This window comes from Pygocentrus nattereri, chromosome 27, assembly GCF_015220715.1.
Source record: "Pygocentrus nattereri isolate fPygNat1 chromosome 27, fPygNat1.pri, whole genome shotgun sequence".
Classification (NCBI taxonomy): Eukaryota; Metazoa; Chordata; class Actinopteri; order Characiformes; family Serrasalmidae; genus Pygocentrus; species Pygocentrus nattereri.
This window is the reverse complement of record NC_051237.1, coordinates 26,755,961-26,775,699: the sequence shown is the minus strand read 5'-3', so window position 1 is coordinate 26,775,699 and position 19,739 is coordinate 26,755,961. Positions and strand designations below refer to the sequence as shown.

The 19,739-nt window shown below is 40.9% G+C and overlaps 1 protein-coding gene across 1 annotated transcript in view; it reads left to right on the top strand.

Moving 5' to 3' along the window:
- The window catches only part of slc25a32a (solute carrier family 25 member 32a), a 24,567-nt gene extending 8,626 nt beyond the window's left edge, over window positions 1-15,941 (top strand). The window contains exons 3-7 of the mRNA XM_037535408.1: window positions 10-95; window positions 5,257-5,411; window positions 8,976-9,089; window positions 10,953-11,098; window positions 11,999-15,941. Of these exons, the coding sequence (XP_037391305.1) occupies window positions 10-95; window positions 5,257-5,411; window positions 8,976-9,089; window positions 10,953-11,098; window positions 11,999-12,125 (628 nt within the window). The 3' untranslated portion in view covers window positions 12,126-15,941. The remainder of the gene's footprint in view (window positions 1-9; window positions 96-5,256; window positions 5,412-8,975; window positions 9,090-10,952; window positions 11,099-11,998) is intronic.
- The last annotated feature ends 3,798 nt before the right edge of the window (window positions 15,942-19,739 follow it).

Below are 19,739 nucleotides of genomic sequence, written 5' to 3'. Positions count from 1 at the left end.
GTTGTGCAGTTATAATGCGATTAAAGCGTACACTCAGGAGGGACGTCAGGACGAGCTGAGTGCGCTGGAGCACCTGGTGTCTGCGGCAGAGGCAGGTCAGTGAGTGACCGGTCAGGGTCCACCTGTGACTCTAAACCAACTAAACACACCAAAACAAACTCATCACTCAGTCAAACTCAGTCAGAGGCTGTTCTTACGGTCAGTCAGTGCTCACGGTCAGGGCTTGTTTCCACTGTGTTTCTGTTAGTTTTCTCAGGATCAGGATCCACAAGACAGTTCTTTATGTCCTCATGATGTTTCATTACTCATAGGCCCTTTTCACACCTCCATGTCCGGCGCAGCGGAAGTCGTCATATGGAAACGTTTCGGCAGCGGCGCTTACAAATGAGAATGTAGAAACTTCTCTTTTATAATGTCGGACAAACAGGACTTATTTTTAGATTCTTATTAAGGTGTTTGCCTGATTCTTCCACAAAAGACGTTCATTATATAACAAGCTTGATGTGGTCTACGTTAAAAGTAGCTGCTTCAGCGGTGGATGTGCGAGTAGGCCTGGGCGATGTCTAAATATAATTCCGATATTTTCATGATTGGAGATTAGATGCCCACAGCTCTGTCCACTGCAGCTTCGACTTACGTTCTATTCTATTTTTAATTGATGCGCTTTTTTAACATGAACTCTTCTAAACTTGTAATAGAAGTCACATATTGAGTAATATAAGACTGAAAAATCAAACACGTCTTTGAAAACTACTTCACCTGTCACTTTGGTAGATGCTACTGCAAACGTCATCTCCTTCTGCTGAAGGTTTGCAGTGACTTGCGTGGGAATAGCGCCTCTTGCTGGAGAAACTTTAGACTGCGAGCGGTTTCCCAAACCACGGCCACTGGGACACTTAAAAAGTACTACAAACTTAATTCAGGCAGTTAATCAGGCGCAGTAGAGACCGTGGGGAATTTACTGTACCGTAATTCTCACTCAGAGACACGAACACCACTGTAATGTTTTCCCTACTGTGATGACTCCCACTGTGCCGAGTAAGGAAGAGTGAAAAGAGTCTATTGCCGGTAGGTTAAAATCGCCATGTACTTTCAATTGAATAAAAACTTCCTTTAGTTGTTTTAGCACTGGAGCTACCAGGCTAATGTAGCCAGCAAGTAATGGAAGCTGATCGCCCACCAATTAGCTAATTGCATGCCTGAATCGTCACACTTACCTCAAAACGTGTAACTGTTAAAGTGCACTGTGTAGGATTTTGTTAAAACTGAAGGTTCATTACTGAGTGAGGCTGAAATATCATGAGCGTGTGCTGCTGTGAGTCGCCCTGCAAAGCCTGAAATAATCGTTTAGAAGTCAGAGGAGTTGAGTTTTTACACATCGGACGCCTTAACGTCACACGCGCTGTGAGCTCTGGACTATTAGGCCTGCATTAACTTTGGCAGACAGCTTCTAGACAGACAGACAGACAGACAGACAGACAGACGGACAGACAGATAGACGGATGGATGGATGGATGGATGGATGGATGGATGGATAGCCAGACAGACAGACAGACAGACAGACAGACAGACAGATAGATAGATAGATAGATAGATAGATAGACAGACAGACAGACAGACAGACAGATAGATAGATAGATAGATAGATAGACAGATAGATAGTTAGACAGATAGATAGACAGACAGACAGACAGACAGACAGACAGATAGACAGACAGACAGACAGACAGACAGACAGAAAGAAAGAAAGAAAGAAAGAAAGAAAGAAAGAAAGAAAGAAAGAAAGAACTTTATTGAACCTGGAAATTGCAGTGTTTTAGTAGCGAGACGTATAATTACACAAAAACTGTCATAAACTATGCAGAAAAATAGAAATAAAGGTAGACAGAAGTTAAAGTACGAGAGAAATAAAATAAAGTATAAAAGTAAAAAGCATGTCTATTTACATATTCACAGGGCATAAGAGACAGACTCGCTGTATTTACAGGCAGCAGGCGCTGAGTGGTATGAGGTCGTCTAACAGCGCATATTAAACACAGCGCTAACTTTTCATTGCATCAGTATTGTAGTGTAAAGTAAAGTGCAGTGAAAGTGTAGTTACAGTAATAGTTGTGATATATTGCAGTGTGAAGTGTAGTGGTGTCATGCAAGATTCCCATTCTTGTGACCTGGGTTCGATTCCCGGCTGGCGCATGCACCCTCTATTTTATGGGCTGGAGGTCAGGGAACCAGCCTCGTGACCGGAAGGTCGCCGGTTCGATCCTCAGAGCCGACAGTACGTGACTGAGGTGTCCTTGAGCAAGAAGAGAAAATCAATCAATCAATCAATCAATCAACCTTTATATTGACTCGGAAGTACATCGAGGGCAACACTCATTTTCAGTGTAGCCGAGCATTTATAAAAACAGGGATTGACCTGACTACGAAAATAATAACTACATTTAATCATTTTCAATTAAAATGATATTTAAAATGATAAAAATAGATAAAAATAAAACTTGAGGTTTAAATGATAAGAGAATCAGGTCAAAAGAAGAGATTAATAAAGTAATAATACAATAATACAAATTAAAAAGTAATGATACAAAACTAAAAATAAAATGAGAGAAAAATAAATAAATAAATAAAAGTAATAAAGAACTAAGAGAAGAACTAAAACAAAAAGTAGAAGTTAAGAATAAATAAGATGAAGTAAAACAGGTGCAGGCAGTCTGAAGGTGGTTTGATATTAAAAGTTTAAAATGACTGAGTGACGCCAGTGAGCCGAGTTTTAGTGTGTCCTGTAGTGAATTCCAGCTGGTGCTGTGACTAAAAGCAGATTTTCCCAGTTCAGTAAAAACTCTTGGTACCTGGCAGTTGATCCAGTTACTAGAGCGAGTCTGATAATTACTGTTATTTGTATTCATCAGTGAAGTGATATATTCTGGCGAATGACCGGAGAGTGTCTTATAAATAAAACTCAACCAGTGTGTTTCCCTTCGTCACGTTAAAGAGGACCACCCAACTTTGGCACACAGCTCACAGTGGTGAGTTCTGTACGGATCACCAGAGATGAAATACTAATATACTTAATACTAATATACTCCAGTAATGAAATACTAATATACTTAATACTAATATACTTCAGTAATAAAATACTAATATACTTAATACTAATATACTCCAGTAATAAAATACTAATATACTTAATACTAATATACTTCAGTAATGAAATACTAATATACTTAATACTAATATACTCCAGTAATGAAATACTAATATACTTAATACTAATATACTTCAGTAATAAAATACTAATATACTTAATACTAATATACTTCAGTAATGAAATACTAATATACTTAATACTAATATACTTCAGTAATAAAATACTAATATACTTAATACTAATATACTCCAGTAATAAAATACTAATATACTTAATACTAATATACTCCAGTAATGAAATACTAATATACTTAATACTAATATACTTCAGTTTATAGATTTATACTCATATACTATATTATACTAAAATACTTCAGTAATATAGATTTCACATTATTTTAAAAGCCTAAATCAAAAGATATTAGCAATAAGCTGCTAAGTAAGGGGGTGCAGACGGTACTGAATACAAAAAGATCATGTTTGCTTTGCTTTGTGAATTCAGGGACTTCTAGATGAGGTTTCACACACTATTTATGGGCTCTTTGGCTCCTTTAGGTTTCCTGTGACGGGGAGTGATGAGGCGGACACATGCGCTGAGATAAGCGAGATTTATTAAGGGCAAATCCAGGGTCATGGTCAAAACTGTCCAGGTTCATATAACCAACACGGATAGATCTGGGTGCAGACATGAAGAGGAACACAAACACCCTACAGATTCAAACCACACAGAGGGCTTAAGTACACAGGGAAAACGAGGGACAGGTGCAAACAATCAGGGGCGGAGCTACAAAACAAGGGGCAGGACTACAGATACCAAAACAAAAGCACATGGACAGGACTGGGAGGGGCCAATCGTGCCAACAATAATAAGAATAAAACGATATTAAATTGGTACTTTGACCCGATGTATGATTCATAAATTACAGCTCATTAATCTCTGTGTGAACATACTGTATATTCAAAAATCCACCACTGGTAGTTGCAGAAGCACCCAAATGGTATCCACTTCTCTAGTTTTGTATGAGGCAGGTGTGCAGCGATTCGGACATGACGCTGACCGCTAACATACAGTCACATGCAAGTCAGGCTGCAAGTTGTGTTGATTTTCTAAGTTTAAACAAGTCACCATCCACTACAAAGAACCTTTTTAAGCACATTTACTGCCTAGTTCCCATGTGTCAAACTGGACCTTAAAAAAGGCGTAACTTTCTGACCTCCTCCTCGTTTCTGCGCTCACTGTCCACTTCATCAGCTCCACTGACCGTATAGCTGCACTCTGTAGTTCTACAGTTACAGACTGTAGTCCATCTGTTTCTCTGATACTCTGTTACCCTGTTCTTCAGTGGTCAGGACCCCCATGGACCCTCACAGAGCAGGTACTATTTGGGTGGTGGGTCATTCTCAGCACTGCAGTAACACTGATGTGGTGGTGGTGTGTTAGTGTGTGTTGCGCTGGTACAAGTGGATCAGACACAGCAGTGCTGCTGGAGTTTTTGAACACTGTGTCCACTCACTGTCCACTCTGTTAGGCACTCCTACCTTGTCGGTCCACCTTGTAGATGTAGAGTCAGAGGCGACAGCTCATCTGCTTCAGCCGCTAAACAGTAATTGTGTATAAAACTGTGCAGACGTGTCTCCGTAGAGGACGTCTTCACTTATTTACACTCAGAAAATCAACAACAACGTGGAATTCGACCAAACATTTGCGCACAAATGGAAACGTCCATTACTTGCTAGCTCCAGTGCTAAAACTGAACGAGCACACTTCAGACACTAAACGTGTTTTGACTGATCGACTACATTTGGGGCGAGGAGGAGGCTGTGTACACGTGGTTTTTGGCCACGTCATCACTTTAATGAAACAAAAACATTTTCCAAATGGTTTCTTTATTCCTTTAATGGTTTCAAATGTTCCTTTAGATACTTCACTCTTCGTGGTCACTTCAGTAGCCTGACAGCCCTGAAGCGCTGATCCTCTGACCCCCACCACACACACACACACACATGTAGCGCAGCGTCAGAGGGCTTTGTGCTGAGCTCTGTCAGAGTGTTGGTGTGTAAGGTGCCCATGTGTTGGACTCCATGTTCCCTGTTCCCCTGCGTTTCCAGGCATTCTGACGCTTTGCCTGACCAACCCGGTCTGGGTGACAAAGACCCGGCTGGTGCTGCAGTACAATGCAGAGCCGGACGGGAAGCAGTACAAGGGAATGCTGGACGCCCTCGTGAAAATATACCGTCACGAGGGTATCCCGGGATTATACAGGGTACATCTACAGATTTCAAACTAACCTCCACTACTCTGTCTGTCCTGTCTGTACCTGTAGAACAGTGGCTCTAGACTCCAGTCCTGGGGCCTCGCTGCTCTGAACATGACACCGTTTATATCACAATACCTACATTTAGAGCCGGTTATTCATTCAGTCTAATGAGAAACTGTAGAACAGACTCGGTTTATATCACAATACCTACATTTAGAGTCGGTTATTCATTCAGCCTAATGAGAAACTGTAGAACGGACTCGGTTTATATCACAATACCTACATTTAGAGCCGGTTATTCATTCAGCCTAATGAGAAACTGTAGAACAGACTCGGTTTATATCACAATACCTACATTTAGAGTCGGTTATTCATTCAGCCTAATGAGAAACTGTAGAACGGACTCGGTTTATATCACAATACCTACATTTAGAGTCGGTTATTCATTCAGCCTAATGAGAAACTGTAGAACAGACTCGGTTTATATCACAATACCTACATTTAGAGTCGGTTATTCATTCAGCCTAATGAGAAACTGTAGAACAGACTCGGTTTATATCACAATACCTACATTTAGAGCCGGTTATTCATTCAGTCTAATGAGAAACTGTAGAACGGACTCGGTTTATATCACAATACCTACATTTAGAGTCGGTTATTCATTCAGTCTAATGAGAAACTGTAGAACGGACTCGGTTTATATCACAATACCTACATTTAGAGTCGGTTATTCATTCAGTCTAATGAGAAACTGTAGAACGGACTCGGTTTATATCACAATACCTACATTTAGAGTCGGTTATTCATTCAGTCTAATGAGAAACTGTAGAACGGACTCGGTTTATATCACAATACCTACATTTAGAGTCGGTTATTCATTCAGTCTAATGAGAAACTGTAGAACGGACTCGGTTTATATCACAATACCTACATTTAGAGTCGGTTATTCATTCAGTCTAATGAGAAACTGTAGAACGGACTCGGTTTATATCACAATACCTACATTTAGAGTCGGTTATTCATTCAGTCTAATGAGAAACTGTAGAACAGACTCGGTTTATATCACAATACCTACATTTAGAGTCGGTTATTCCTTCAGCCTAACGAGAAACTGTAGAACGGACTCGGTTTATATCACAATACCTACATTTAGAGTCGGTTATTCATTCAGTCTAATGAGAAACTGTAGAACGGACTCGGTTTATATCACAATACCTACATTTAGAGTCGGTTATTCATTCAGTCTAATGAGAAACTGTAGAACAGACTCGGTTTATATCACAATACCTACATTTAGAGTCGGTTATTCATTCAGTCTAATGAGAAACTGTAGAACGGACTCGGTTTATATCACAATACCTACATTTAGAGTCGGTTATTCATTCAGTCTAATGAGAAACTGTAGAACAGACTCGGTTTATATCACAATACCTACATTTAGAGTCGGTTATTCATTCAGCCTAATGAGAAACTGTAGAACGGACTCGGTTTATATCACAATACCTACATTTAGAGCCGGTTATTCATTCAGTCTAATGAGAAACTGTAGAACAGACTCGGTTTATATCACAATACCTACATTTAGAGTCGGTTATTCATTCAGTCTAATGAGAAACTGTAGAACGGACTCGGTTTATATAACAATACCTACATTTAGAGTCGGTTATTCATTCAGTCTAATGAGAAACTGTAGAACGGACTCAGTTTATATCACAATACCTACATTTAGAGTCGGTTATTCATTCAGTCTAATGAGAAACTGTAGAACGGACTCGGTTTATATCACAATACCTACATTTAGAGTCGGTTATTCATTCAGTCTAATGAGAAACTGTAGAACGGACTCGGTTTATATAACAATACCTACATTTAGAGTCGGTTATTCATTCAGCCTAATGAGAAACTGTAGAACGGACTCGGTTTATATCACAATACCTACATTTAGAGTCGGTTATTCATTCAGTCTAATGAGAAACTGTAGAACGGACTCAGTTTATATCACAATACCTACATTTAGAGTCGGTTATTCATTCAGCCTAATGAGAAACTGTAGAACGGACTCGGTTTATATCACAATACCTACATTTAGAGTCGGTTATTCATTCAGTCTAATGAGAAACTGTAGAACAGACTCGGTTTATATCACAATACCTACATTTAGAGTCGGTTATTCATTCAGCCTAATGAGAAACTGTAGAACGGACTCAGTTTATATCACAATACCTACATTTAGAGTCGGTTATTCATTCAGTCTAATGAGAAACTGTAGAACGGACTCAGTTTATATCACAATACCTACATTTAGAGTCGGTTATTCATTCAGTCTAATGAGAAACTGTAGAACAGACTCGGTTTATATCACAATACCTACATTTAGAGTCAGTTATTCATTCAGCCTAATGAGAAACTGTAGAACGGACTCGGTTTATATCACAATACCTACATTTAGAGTCGGTTATTCATTCAGTCTAATGAGAAACTGTAGAACAGACTCGGTTTATATCACAATACCTACATTTAGAGCCGGTTATTCATTCAGCCTAATGAGAAACTGTAGAACGGACTCGGTTTATATCACAATACCTACATTTAGAGTCGGTTATTCATTCAGCCTAATGAGAAACTGTAGAACAGCCTCGGTTTATATCACAATACCTACATTTAGAGCCGGTTATTCATTCAGCCTAATGAGAAACTGTAGAACAGACTCGGTTTATATCACAATACCTACATTTAGAGCCGGTTATTCATTCAGCCTAATGAGAAACTGTAGAACGGAGTTTATATCACAATACCTACATTTAGAGCCGGTTATTCATTCAGTCTAATGAGAAACTGTAGAACAGACTCGGTTTATATCACAATACCTACATTTAGAGCCAGTTATTCATTCAGCGTAACGAGAAAATGATGCGTGTCGGACAGTTTTTCTTTAGGTTAAATGGGATTTTTACCAGTATTCTGTGAAGCTTGTCCAACTTTACAACAGTAGCTTTGGACGAGTGCGGTAGTGGGCATGTGTAGGTCAGTCAGCAGGAGTACTGGTACCAGGCATGCATGAGGCTGTGCAGGGCAGCGGTTCTCCATGGCTGGAGGTCAGAACCACTGCTGTAGAGAGTAATAATTTTTCAATATCAGATAAGCAGTATATGCAGTATATATGCATATATGCAGTATACTGGTGGTGGTGTTCTTTTCTAGTGTGTTCTATTAGACTTTTACTCTATAAAGCTGTATTTTTTCCACTACACCACTAGGGGGCTTCAGTGCACTTTGCTTATGACATGACACTGCATATATGTTTTCAACTGGGTGTAAAAGCTTTGCTAACTACTCTATACTATGCTGTTGAGTCACTAGCAGAGTATATATATATAACCTTTATCATTAAGGTTATTATAAATATGATTATAAATAAGGAGATTTGATCATAATACTAGTACAGTACCTGCATAAAATAGTGTATCTGAAATACCTTTATAGCTGTGCTGTGTTTGTAAACAGACATGTTTTTGCTGTGTTTGTACGGTTTTAGGCAAAAAGCTCATTCTGTTGTATTTGTCACTTCAGGGCTTTTTGCCGGGACTTGTGGGAACTACTCAAGCTGCTTTGCAGTTCATGACTTACGAAGGTCTGAAGAGAGAACAGAACAGATATAAGGAGATGCCTTCAGAAGCCCTGCTGGTGAGCGAGCGTCACATTCCCCACATTTGCAGGAGATTGGTTGTGCAACATCTGGTTAAGTTTCTATAACAGATGTACATTATAATGTGCACTATTGTTCAAAAGTTTGGGATCAGATGTCATACAAACCCACATCCACATACAAAGTTGAGAAAATGGTCAAAATAACGGCTAAAGTTCACACTTTTGGTCATACTGCACTACTGAATTTTAACAAAACAATCTAAAATCCAAATTTGTGAGTAAAAGAACAGTGAAAATACTGTATACTGTTAGATCTTCATGTAAAATATAATTAGGGCTGTCACTGTCAAAGCATTAATAATAGTTCCACACTTTACAATATTAATAATTCGATTATTATTAGCCCCACCATTTGACACCATTAATGAGTTTTATCTGTTTGTAATTTACTCATTATAGAATAGTAAATAGTACAATGCATATTTAAAGTAGATATCTATTAAACTAGAGAACAAAATGGCTTTTAGTTGTTTTAGTCAATGTCTCAAGTGTTCAGGTATTTTGTGAACAATAGTGTTTGTACCAAAATTGTTATTAAAAACACTGATTACAGATGTTTTAACACTCCAAATCAGCACAGTATGAATTTGAGTGAACAAGTCGTAGTCTATTCTGCAGTGGCAGACTGTGTTTCAGTAGTAGACTGGGTTGTAGTGGCAGACTGTGTTTCAGTAGTAGACTGTTGCCATGGTAGACTGTTTCAGTAGTAGACTGTGTTTCAGTAGTAGACTGTGTTGCAATGGTAGACTGTGTTTCAGTAATAGACTGTGTTGTAATGGTAGACTGTGTTTCAGTAGTAGACTGTGTTGTAATGGTAAACTGTGTTTCTGTAGTATACTGTGTTGCAGTGGTAGACTGTTTCAGTAATAGACTGTTGCAATGGTAGACTGTTTCAGTAGTAGACTGTGTTGTAATGGTAGACTGCGTTTCAGTAGTAAACTGTGTTGTAATGGTAAACTGTGTTTCAGTAGTAGACTGTGTTGCAGTGGTAGACTGTGTTTCAGTAATAAACTATTGCAATAGTAGACTGTTTCAGTAGTAGACTGTGTTGTAATGGTAGACTGTGTTTCAGTAGTAAACTGTGTTGTAATGGTAAACTGTGTTTCAGTAGTAGACTGTGTTGTAATGGTAGACTGTGTTTCAGTGGTAGACTGTGTTTCAGTAGTAGACTGTGTTGTAATAGTAGACTGTGTTTCAGTAGTAGACTGTGTTGTAATGGTAGACTGTGTTTCAGTGGTAGACTGTGTTTCAGTAGTAGACTGTGTTGTAATGGTAGACTGTGTTTCAGTTGTAGGCTGTGTTGTAATGGTAGACTGTGTTTCAGTGGTAGACTGTGTTTCAGTAGTAGACTGTGTTGTAATGGTAGACTGTGTTTCAGTAGTAGACGGTGTTGTAATGGTAGACTGTGTTTCAGTAGTAGACTGTGTTGTAATGGTAGACTATGTTTCAGTAGTAGACTGTGTTGTAATGGTAGACTGTGTTTCAGTGGTAGACTGTGTTTCAGTAGTAGACTGTGTTGTAATGGTAGACTGTGTTTCAGTAGTAGGCAGTGTTGTAATGGTAGACTGTGTTTCAGTAGTAGGCTGTGTTGTAATGGTAGACTGTGTTTCAGTGGTAGACTGTGTTTCAGTAGTAGACTGTGTTGTAATGGTAGACTGTGTTTCAGTAGTAGACTGTGTTGTAATGGTAGACTGTGTTTCAGTAGTAGACTGTGTTGTAATGGTAGACTGTGTTTCAGTGGTAGACTGTGTTTCAGTAGTAGACTGTGTTGTAATGTTAGACTGTGTTTCAGTAGTAGACTGTGTTGTAATGGTAGACTCTCTCTCTCCTCTCCTTCAGTCTCCTCTGGAATATATCGTCATGGCAGCCGTCTCCAAAATAGTTGCCGTGGCAGCAACCTACCCGTACCAGGTGGTGCGAGCACGACTTCAGGACCAGCACAACAATTATAGCGGCATAGCGGACGTCATCAGGAGAACATGGAGGTGCTCGCCAGTACATCTGGCACAGCTTTTAGCTCTTTATCCCAAATGCAGTCATTTACCATCATTAGCATAGCTGTAATTTCACCAGCGCCTTTAGTCCTTCATGTTTACCGATGATGCAACAGAGCGAGCAAATTAAAACCTTTCGGTCTCTTATAAGTAGGAAAAACTCTCTGCACAGGTCCAGAATTTATAACTGTAAAGCAAAGCTGAGTTAACTTTCTGATCTAAACTCTGATTAACAGTTAAAGGCAGTTTTGGGAAAAGAACTAATGTATACAAAGCCCCCACTTTAAGTTTGCTGATAATATATATTGGAGTATTATACCCAAAACAAACAAAATAAGGCTATGATAAAAAAGACATCTTAAATCTAGTCAATATATCTGATATTTCTTGTTAGGAGACTTATTAGAAGATGATTCATCCTAATTTTAGTAGTTTTTACTTGTTTAAAGTTTTTTTTATTTTATGAAAGTGTCAAAATACTTTCACTTGTTTTCATGCATGATCTCTCGAAATAAGTAAAATGATCTGCCAGCGGAATAAGACACTTTCACTGGGTACAGTTACTGACACAAGTAGAAATGTATAGAAATAGGTTGAATGATCATCATATTCGACTCATAAACTCAAATTAATGGACAAATTGATCAGCTGACCACTTCAAATCCCAGGTTTATTTCATACTAAGGCTCGTTATTCAGTAACTACACGGACTTCAGTGCAAACTGGCTGAGCTGTTCTTAGATTATAGAGGTGTGTAATTAAACTGTGTGCCTGCCAGCAGGAAAATGCCCTGTTAAAGGAGACTAAGACCAAAGCTTATGGATACCAGACGAGACCTTCGACAGGGTTAGCCGCAGTTTAATTAGTGTCCCTTTTGTATGTGTTTTGCAGGAACGAGGGAGTTGAGGGCTTTTACAAAGGCATGGTGCCCAACCTGGTGCGAGTCATTCCAGCCTGCTGCATCACTTTCCTCGTCTATGAGAACGTCTCACGCCTTCTTCTGGGACAGTACCACTGAACCTCACACGCAGCAGCTCAGCCAAAAACAGCCCAACACAGCGTCGCAGCATACGTGTGTGTGTGTTAGGGAAAATCAGGATGGTGCAGCAGTCACAGAACCCAACAACTCCAATATGTTTAGCATGTGCGCACAAAATAAGGTGCATGCACTGGAGGAGAGAGCTGGGTAGCTTTTATCTCCTATCGCGCTTAACTTCGCTCTCACCTACAGGGACATTCAGGTCAACAGTCGGGACGGAGAAGTGTGCCCACGTTGTCTCGCACGTTTGTGGATATTAGACTAGTGCAGAGAATTGAGTGTGTAAACATAAACGTGCTAAGAGGAATTAAAAGATCAGGTTGGGTAAAAATAGAATTATAGCCATTAAATCATGAAGCTACACTGAAAACAAGTAATTGAGTTTAATTGATTCAGAGGTGTTCATCGTTTTCACATGAATACAGTTTATTGCATAAACACTGTTCAGTTTACTTTCTTGTTAATGTGATATTTTATTTCTGTGCAAATGACAAACTCATTCCAATCAGGTAAATTCACTTTCTCAGTGCTATTGGGACAGGATTAGTTCTACATGGGGTGTTATGTAATTATTAGTGATTCTGATTTTAATACCGTCCAAATCCGCCATATCAAAATTTTCTGAACCACATGCTTCTGCATCAGTAAAGTAATCCTGAGCTATAAAACAAAGCCATAGAAATAATCTCGGATATGTTAATCCCATTGCTATAAAATGCAGAATAAAAATAATCTCAGGTCATATTAATTCAATGTTATAAAACAAGTTGCAGAAATATTCCCAGGTTATATTAAACTCATGCACCACAGAAATACAACCCAGTTATGGTAATCCAGGCTATAAAACGAACCACGAACGAATCCTCCACCTTTAAACTAACCATAGAAATAAACCCCGGTTAGGTTAGTCCTGTGCCACAAAAATAATCTCAGGTTATGTTAATCCCGCTCCATAAAACTACCTAAAGAAATAAACCTTTGTTATGTTAATCACACACAAACTACAGAAATAAATCCCGTTCATGGGAATCTCGTGCTATAAAACTAACCATAGAAATAAACCCTAGTTATGTTAATCCCATACTATAAAACAAACCCTAGAAATAATCCCTAGTTATGTTAATCCCATACAATAAAATGAGCCGCAGAAATAATCCCAGATAATCCCAGATCATGTTAATCCAGCACTATAACACAAACCCTAGAAATAATCCCTAGTTATGTTAATCCCATACAATAAAATGAGCCGCAGAAATAATCCCAGATCACGTTAATCCAGCACTATAACACAAACCATAGAAATAATCCCTAGTTATGTTAATCTCATACAATAAAATGAGCCGCAGAAATAATCCCAGATCATGTTAATCCAGCACTATAACACAAACCATAGGAATAATCCCCAGTATGCTAATCCCATGCTATAAAATGAGCCACAGAAATATAACAGTTTATATTAATCCTGTGCTGCAAAATGTCGAAAGAATTGCAGGTTATGTTAATCCTGTGCTATAAAACAAGCTGCAGATATAATGCCAGGTTATGGGATGGGGGTGGTTGGTTAGTGTAGTGGGTAACACCTCTGCCTTCTACACTGTAGACTGGGGGTTCAATCCCCACCTGGGCAAACACCCTACACTATACCAATAAGAGTCCTTGGGCAAGACTCCTAACACCACCTTGGCCTCCCTGTGTAAAATGATCAAATTGTAAGTCGCTCTGGATAAGAGCGTCAGCCGAATGCCGTAAATGTAAATGTAAGGTTACATTAATCCCATGCTATAGAATAGAAACAGTCCCAGGTTATATCTTTTGTGTATAACTCCAGGTTATATTAAAATCTGGCAAATACTGTATCCCATCCTATGGAAAATGAGTTTTTGCGTTTTTTCCTAAGCATGGAGGCAATCGAAGAAATCTGTGGCCAAAATCAAACCGAGATGTTCTGCTGTTTCGACATGTTCTCCAAACTTTAGAATGTGTAAGATGACAGCAGTTTTTTTGACGCTCTAATGACTGTTGGCTGAAAATCCAGCCAGTGACGCACTGTTTTCACTTAAAACAGCCGGACAGATGGTTATGATTCGGTTAAATGTTCGGACACGTCTTCTGCTCGTAAGAGCTGAACGTATCGGTGTGAAGGCGCTCGAGTAGCTGCTCTGATCTCTGAAATTTCGTCCTGTGTGAATTGTTCGCAAACATGACTAACATCCTGTGGTGAAGTGACGTCACCCCACCTCCTCGCAGAAAACTACTACCGTCCCAATAGTGCTTATGTCACCGCCTGATTATAAGAGCACGCTGTTCCTGTACATGAGCGGTGTCTGTATTCATGTATTTCTGTCTTGCCTCACATGATGAGTGTTGTGAAGTAAGTCCAGCGTGAGAAGATTACAGGCTGTCTGTGCTGTGTTTGTGAACTAGGGTTGAACCCGTTGACCCCTCCACGATGACTGTGAGTGATTTCCACCCCAAAGCTGGGCCATGGTTTGGCTTGCTGAGCACGCTCAGTGGATAGGCACAAAGCTGGAAGCGAAGCAACGGCGAGGAACGGATGGAGACCCTGCAGGGGAAGGAAGAGTCTGTATACAAACCAAATGCATCTGGATTACGCACAAGGAAACGGAGAGGGAGTTTTTGGCCCCTAGGAAGTCTACAGTAATTATTTAGACTTGGTATCATTGTCCTTTTGAGACATTAAATGCTGTGTAATTATGTTAATGAATGCATAGCTGCATATTTGATTACATTTACATTAAAAAGCTCTTTAAAAGCAATTATGTAATTCCGTATATAATGAAGCAGGTTTTCTTTCACTCGACAGCTTCCAGTCTGGACTTGTGGCTTTTTTTTTCAGCATCAAAAAATGACAAAAACAGCGAAAATGTAAAGGATCTGCAAAATATCTCCTTTACTTACTCACGCAAATGTGATACACTCTAAAAAGATGGTTCCTCAAGGGTTCTGTAGTGAAAACTGTGGTTCTGTGTAAAATCGTGAACACTCGAGAGAACCGTTAGCATGCCTCAGTGGTCCTCTGCATGCTGAAAGAGGATGCCATGTATATGGTTCTGTGTAGAACCTTTTTGGAAATGGTCCTGAATGGCACCAAAAAGGGTTCCGCTGTTGTTTACAAGCTTTGCACTGTAACAGTACCAGAACCCTTTTTGGTGCGGTATAGAACACGTTCTCCATCAGTGTGAAGAACCATGCAGAGACGCATTTACGCATGAAAATGGTTCTTAGGATGCTCATGGTTCTGTGCGGAACCATTGTCTTTAATTAAACCCCTCAAAGGGCCGTCTTTTTTTAAGAGATTATGGGTTGAAGGTTTAGAATCTGAGCTTTCCAGTTTCTCCACCTGCTTCAGTGGCCGATGTGTTAAATAATGAATATGTTGATAACTAATACTGAGACTTCTGGGGGTTAAAACAGGTTGAGAGTCGACCGTATGGGTTGTGTTGGGATGAGACAGAGATTTATCTGTATAAAAAAACATTTAAAATGCTATTTTGAGAGGCAGACAGTGTAAGCCCCGCCCCTCACCGCACGCTACTATTTCTTCAGTGGCATTACGTATATAGACGTGTGCTCCTTCTGTACGCCGTGTTAATCCAGCGTGTGTTTTAGTCTGTTCGCTTTTGTGTGTATAAGTAGGTGTTTTCTAGCCATATTGGCTCCTATCAGCTTGTCGGATTAAACTTTGTGTCTTGATCAATGCAAAAATCAAACTCAGGAGAGCTGAAATATATATACATGTAATTTTTACACGATTAATAAAAGAGCGAAAAGGCATTGCTGTTATGAACCTTTCTGTCCACTCCATAGAGTACGTTCTCATCCTTGAAAGGTCCGTATCACATAAAAACCATAACTGTAGGAGATACTGAATACTTCTTAGTTGTTACTGAATAATTCATTTATAGTAGATACTGAATAATTCACAGAAGATAGTGAATAATTCATATTAGATCCTGAAAAAATTACACTAGGTACTGTATGATCCATAGTAGATACTAAATGATTCCTAGTAGATACTGAATAATTTACAACAGATTAAGTGATACTTTTTTAATTCCACCTCCACATTTAATCCATGAAGTCAAACACCACATACAAACTAGTGAATGTGGTGTTGGGTGGCACTAGGGGGCAGGAAGCCACACTTGTCCAGAGCAGTGGGCAGCCCTATCCACGGCACCCGGGGAGCAGATGGGGGTTAGGTGCCTTGCTCAAGGGCACCTCAGTCATACACTGTCAGCACTGGGGATCAAATCAAATCAAATTTATTTGTAGCGCTTTTTACAACAAAGCAGCGTTACAGAATTTCGGAAAAGACAAAGTTTTAACAGGAGTGTAAGAATGTACAGAAACCCCCTGGTGGGCAAGCCAGGGGCAACAGTGGCAAGGAGAACCTCCCTCAGAGCTGAGGAAGAAACCTTGGGAGGAACCAGGCTCACCAGGGGGGACCCGTCCTCCTCTGGTCAGACTACCTACAGAGTTATTATACTACTAATATTAATAGCAGTAATATTGGTATTAGGAATAACTAGGAGTCTATGAGAACATCAGCGTAGGGTGGGCAGCTCGTCCAAGGCAGGTGGTGGCAGCTGGGGCATGGACAGCTGGTCTGAAGTGGGTAGCAGGAGGGCTCAGCAGTCGGTCGTCCTTCAGTGTCCAGCCGGACATATGGGTGATTGTATACTCAGAAAACCGGCAACCTTCCGGTCACAGGGCCAGTTCCCTAACCTCCAGCCCACGACTGCACCTGTATGTAGGGAATCAAACCCTGTGTCCTTCTAACCAGCTCTGAAGATATCAACTTTTTTGAAGACGAGAAATTCTTCTCACTTTTTTTACTCTATTTATGTTTATTTGTAATTCATGATGTGTGGCATTTTACGGGTAACACAGAGTTACTGCCCAGATAAACAGATTTAAAGAGTAAAAGAGCACTGAGGTCTATACTGTAGATGACTGAGAGTGTGTATAGTGTTTAATATGTGTGTGTGTGTGTGTGTGTGTGTGTGTGTGTGTGTGTGTGTGGGTTTAAAAGCTGCAGTCTGTTCTGCTGTGTGTGTGCGAGCATGAACACAGAGCAGCTGTGAAACCACTCACTGGGCCAGACTTTCCCAGCATTACTCACACAGGCTGGTGGATATTTTCCACTGCAGTGTCTGACTGCACCCTCCTTTATGATGTGGTCACTACATGAGCTCTGATTTACCATCAGGAAGTTTTAGTCACCAGTCCAAGACAGTTCAAAGAAGGTAATATGGTTTTATTTATTAAACTGAAAAAACAGGTAGTAGGTTTAATGAGAACATATAAATAAACTACAGTGGCTTAAAGGTAGTCAGAGATAATCAGGGTAGAGCCACAGTCTTACATACAAGTCACCAAAACAGTGCTGATATGATGATATTTAAGGAAAATACACTGATATAATGCTTTGAAAATCATAAATTTATGAAAAATCATAAATTATAAACTTAGTGTCTACGATATAAACAGAGAGATTGAGGGGGCAGGGGAGTTTGCCAACCCAGTCTACATGTGTTTTGTGGACTTGGAGAAGGCTTATGACCGTGTTCCTTGAGATATCTTGTGGGAGGTCCTCCGGTATGGGGTACCGGGACCATCCAATCTCTGTACTCCCGGAGTGAGCTGTGTCCGTATACTCGGCATTAAGTCAGACTCTTTCAGTGTTAGCGTTGGACTCCGCCAGGGTTGTACTCTGTCTCCACTCTTGTTCGTGATATTCATGGACAGAGTGTCAGGGCGTAGCCGGGGTCAGGAGGGCATTATGTGTGGAGGCCGGAGGGTGGCGTCTCTGCTATTTGCAGATGACGTTATTCTTTTGGCGGAATCACATGGATTCCTCCAGCACTTGCTGGAGCGGTTTGCAGCTGAGTGTGAAGCGGTTGGTATGCGGATCAGCACCTCCAAGTCTGAGTCCATTGTCTTGGCCCGGAAAAGGATGGCATGCCCACTCCAGGTAAGGGGAAAGGACCTGCCCCAGGTGGAGGAGTTTAAGTATCTCGGGGTCTTGTTCACGAGTGATGGGAAGAGGGATGGTGAGATCGGCCGCAGGCTGGGACAGGCGGCAGCAGTAATGCGGTCACTGTACCGGACTGTAGTGGTGAAGAGGGAGCTGAGCCATAAGGCGAAGCTCTCTGTTTACCGGTCAGTCTACATCCCGACCCTCACATATGGTCATGAACTGTGGGTGATGACCGAAAGAACGAGATCGCGAATACAAGCGACGGAAATGAGCCTCTTCGTCGGGTGGCGGGCTACACGCTGTGCGATAGAGTGAGGAGCTCGGTCATCCGGAAGGAGCTTGGAATAGAGCCGCTACTCCTCCGCATTGAGAGGAGCCAGCTGAGGTGGTTCGGGGATCTGATCCGGATGCCCCCTGGACGCCTCCCGGTTGGGGTGTTCCAGGCACGGCCTACCGGGACAAGACCCCGGGGTCGTCCTAGGACCCGCTGGAGGGATTATGTCTCCAAGTTGGCCTGGGAGTGGCTTGGGGTCCCCGGGAATGAGCTGGAGGAAGCTGCGGAGGGACAGGGTCATCTGGGATTCTCTGCTCTCCCAACTGCTACCGCGACCCTGTCTGGACTAGCGGTCAACGATGATGGATGGATGGATGGATGGATTGATGGATGGATGGATGGATGGATGGATGGATGGATACTTGTTAGCTACATTAGCTACATTAGTGAAAGCTTCAGTGTTAAAACCAAAGAAGTGAACATCTACATTTAGAGCAAAGGGGAAAGTGGATAAATCTGAGTTATTGCTAAACGTGCTAGAGACTAGCGATCCGCTAAAGCAGTGGTTCTCAGGCTAAGTCATAAGGAACCAACATTGTTGCACTGCAGTGACACTGATGTGGTAGTAGTGTGCTGGTGTGTTGTGCTAGTCCGAGTGGATCAGACACAGCAGTGCTGCTGGAGTCTTTTTCTCTAAGCTATTGGTAACTAGCAAAGATACTTTCTCTAGATTGACAAAGCACTTCTTGTAAGTCGCTCTGGATAAGAGCGTCTGCTAAATGCTGTAAATGTCAAAATGTAAATGAGTCTTTAAACACTGTGTCCACTCACTGTCCACTCTATTAGACACTCCTGCCTTGTCGGTCCACCTTGTAGGTGTAAAGTCAGGGACGACAGCTCATCTGCTGCTGCAGTTTGTGTTGGTCATCCTCTAGTCCTTCATCAGTGGTCACAGGATGCTGCCCACAGGACGCTGTTGGCTGGATATTTTTGGTTGGTGGACGATTCTCAGTCCAGCAGTGACACTGAGGTGTTTAAAAACTCCAGGAGCACTGCTGTGTCTGATCCACTCAGGTCAGCACATCACACCACCACCACGTCAGTGTCACTGCAGTGGTGAGAATGACTCACCACCGAAGTAGTACCTGCTCTGTGGGGGTCCATGGGGGTCCTGACCACTGAAGAACAGGGTAACAGAGTATCAGAGAAACAGATGGACTACAGTCTGTAACTGTAGAACTACAGAGTGGAACTATACGGTCAGTGGAGCTGATAAAGTGGACAGTGAGCGTAGAGACGAGGATCAGTGTTTCTT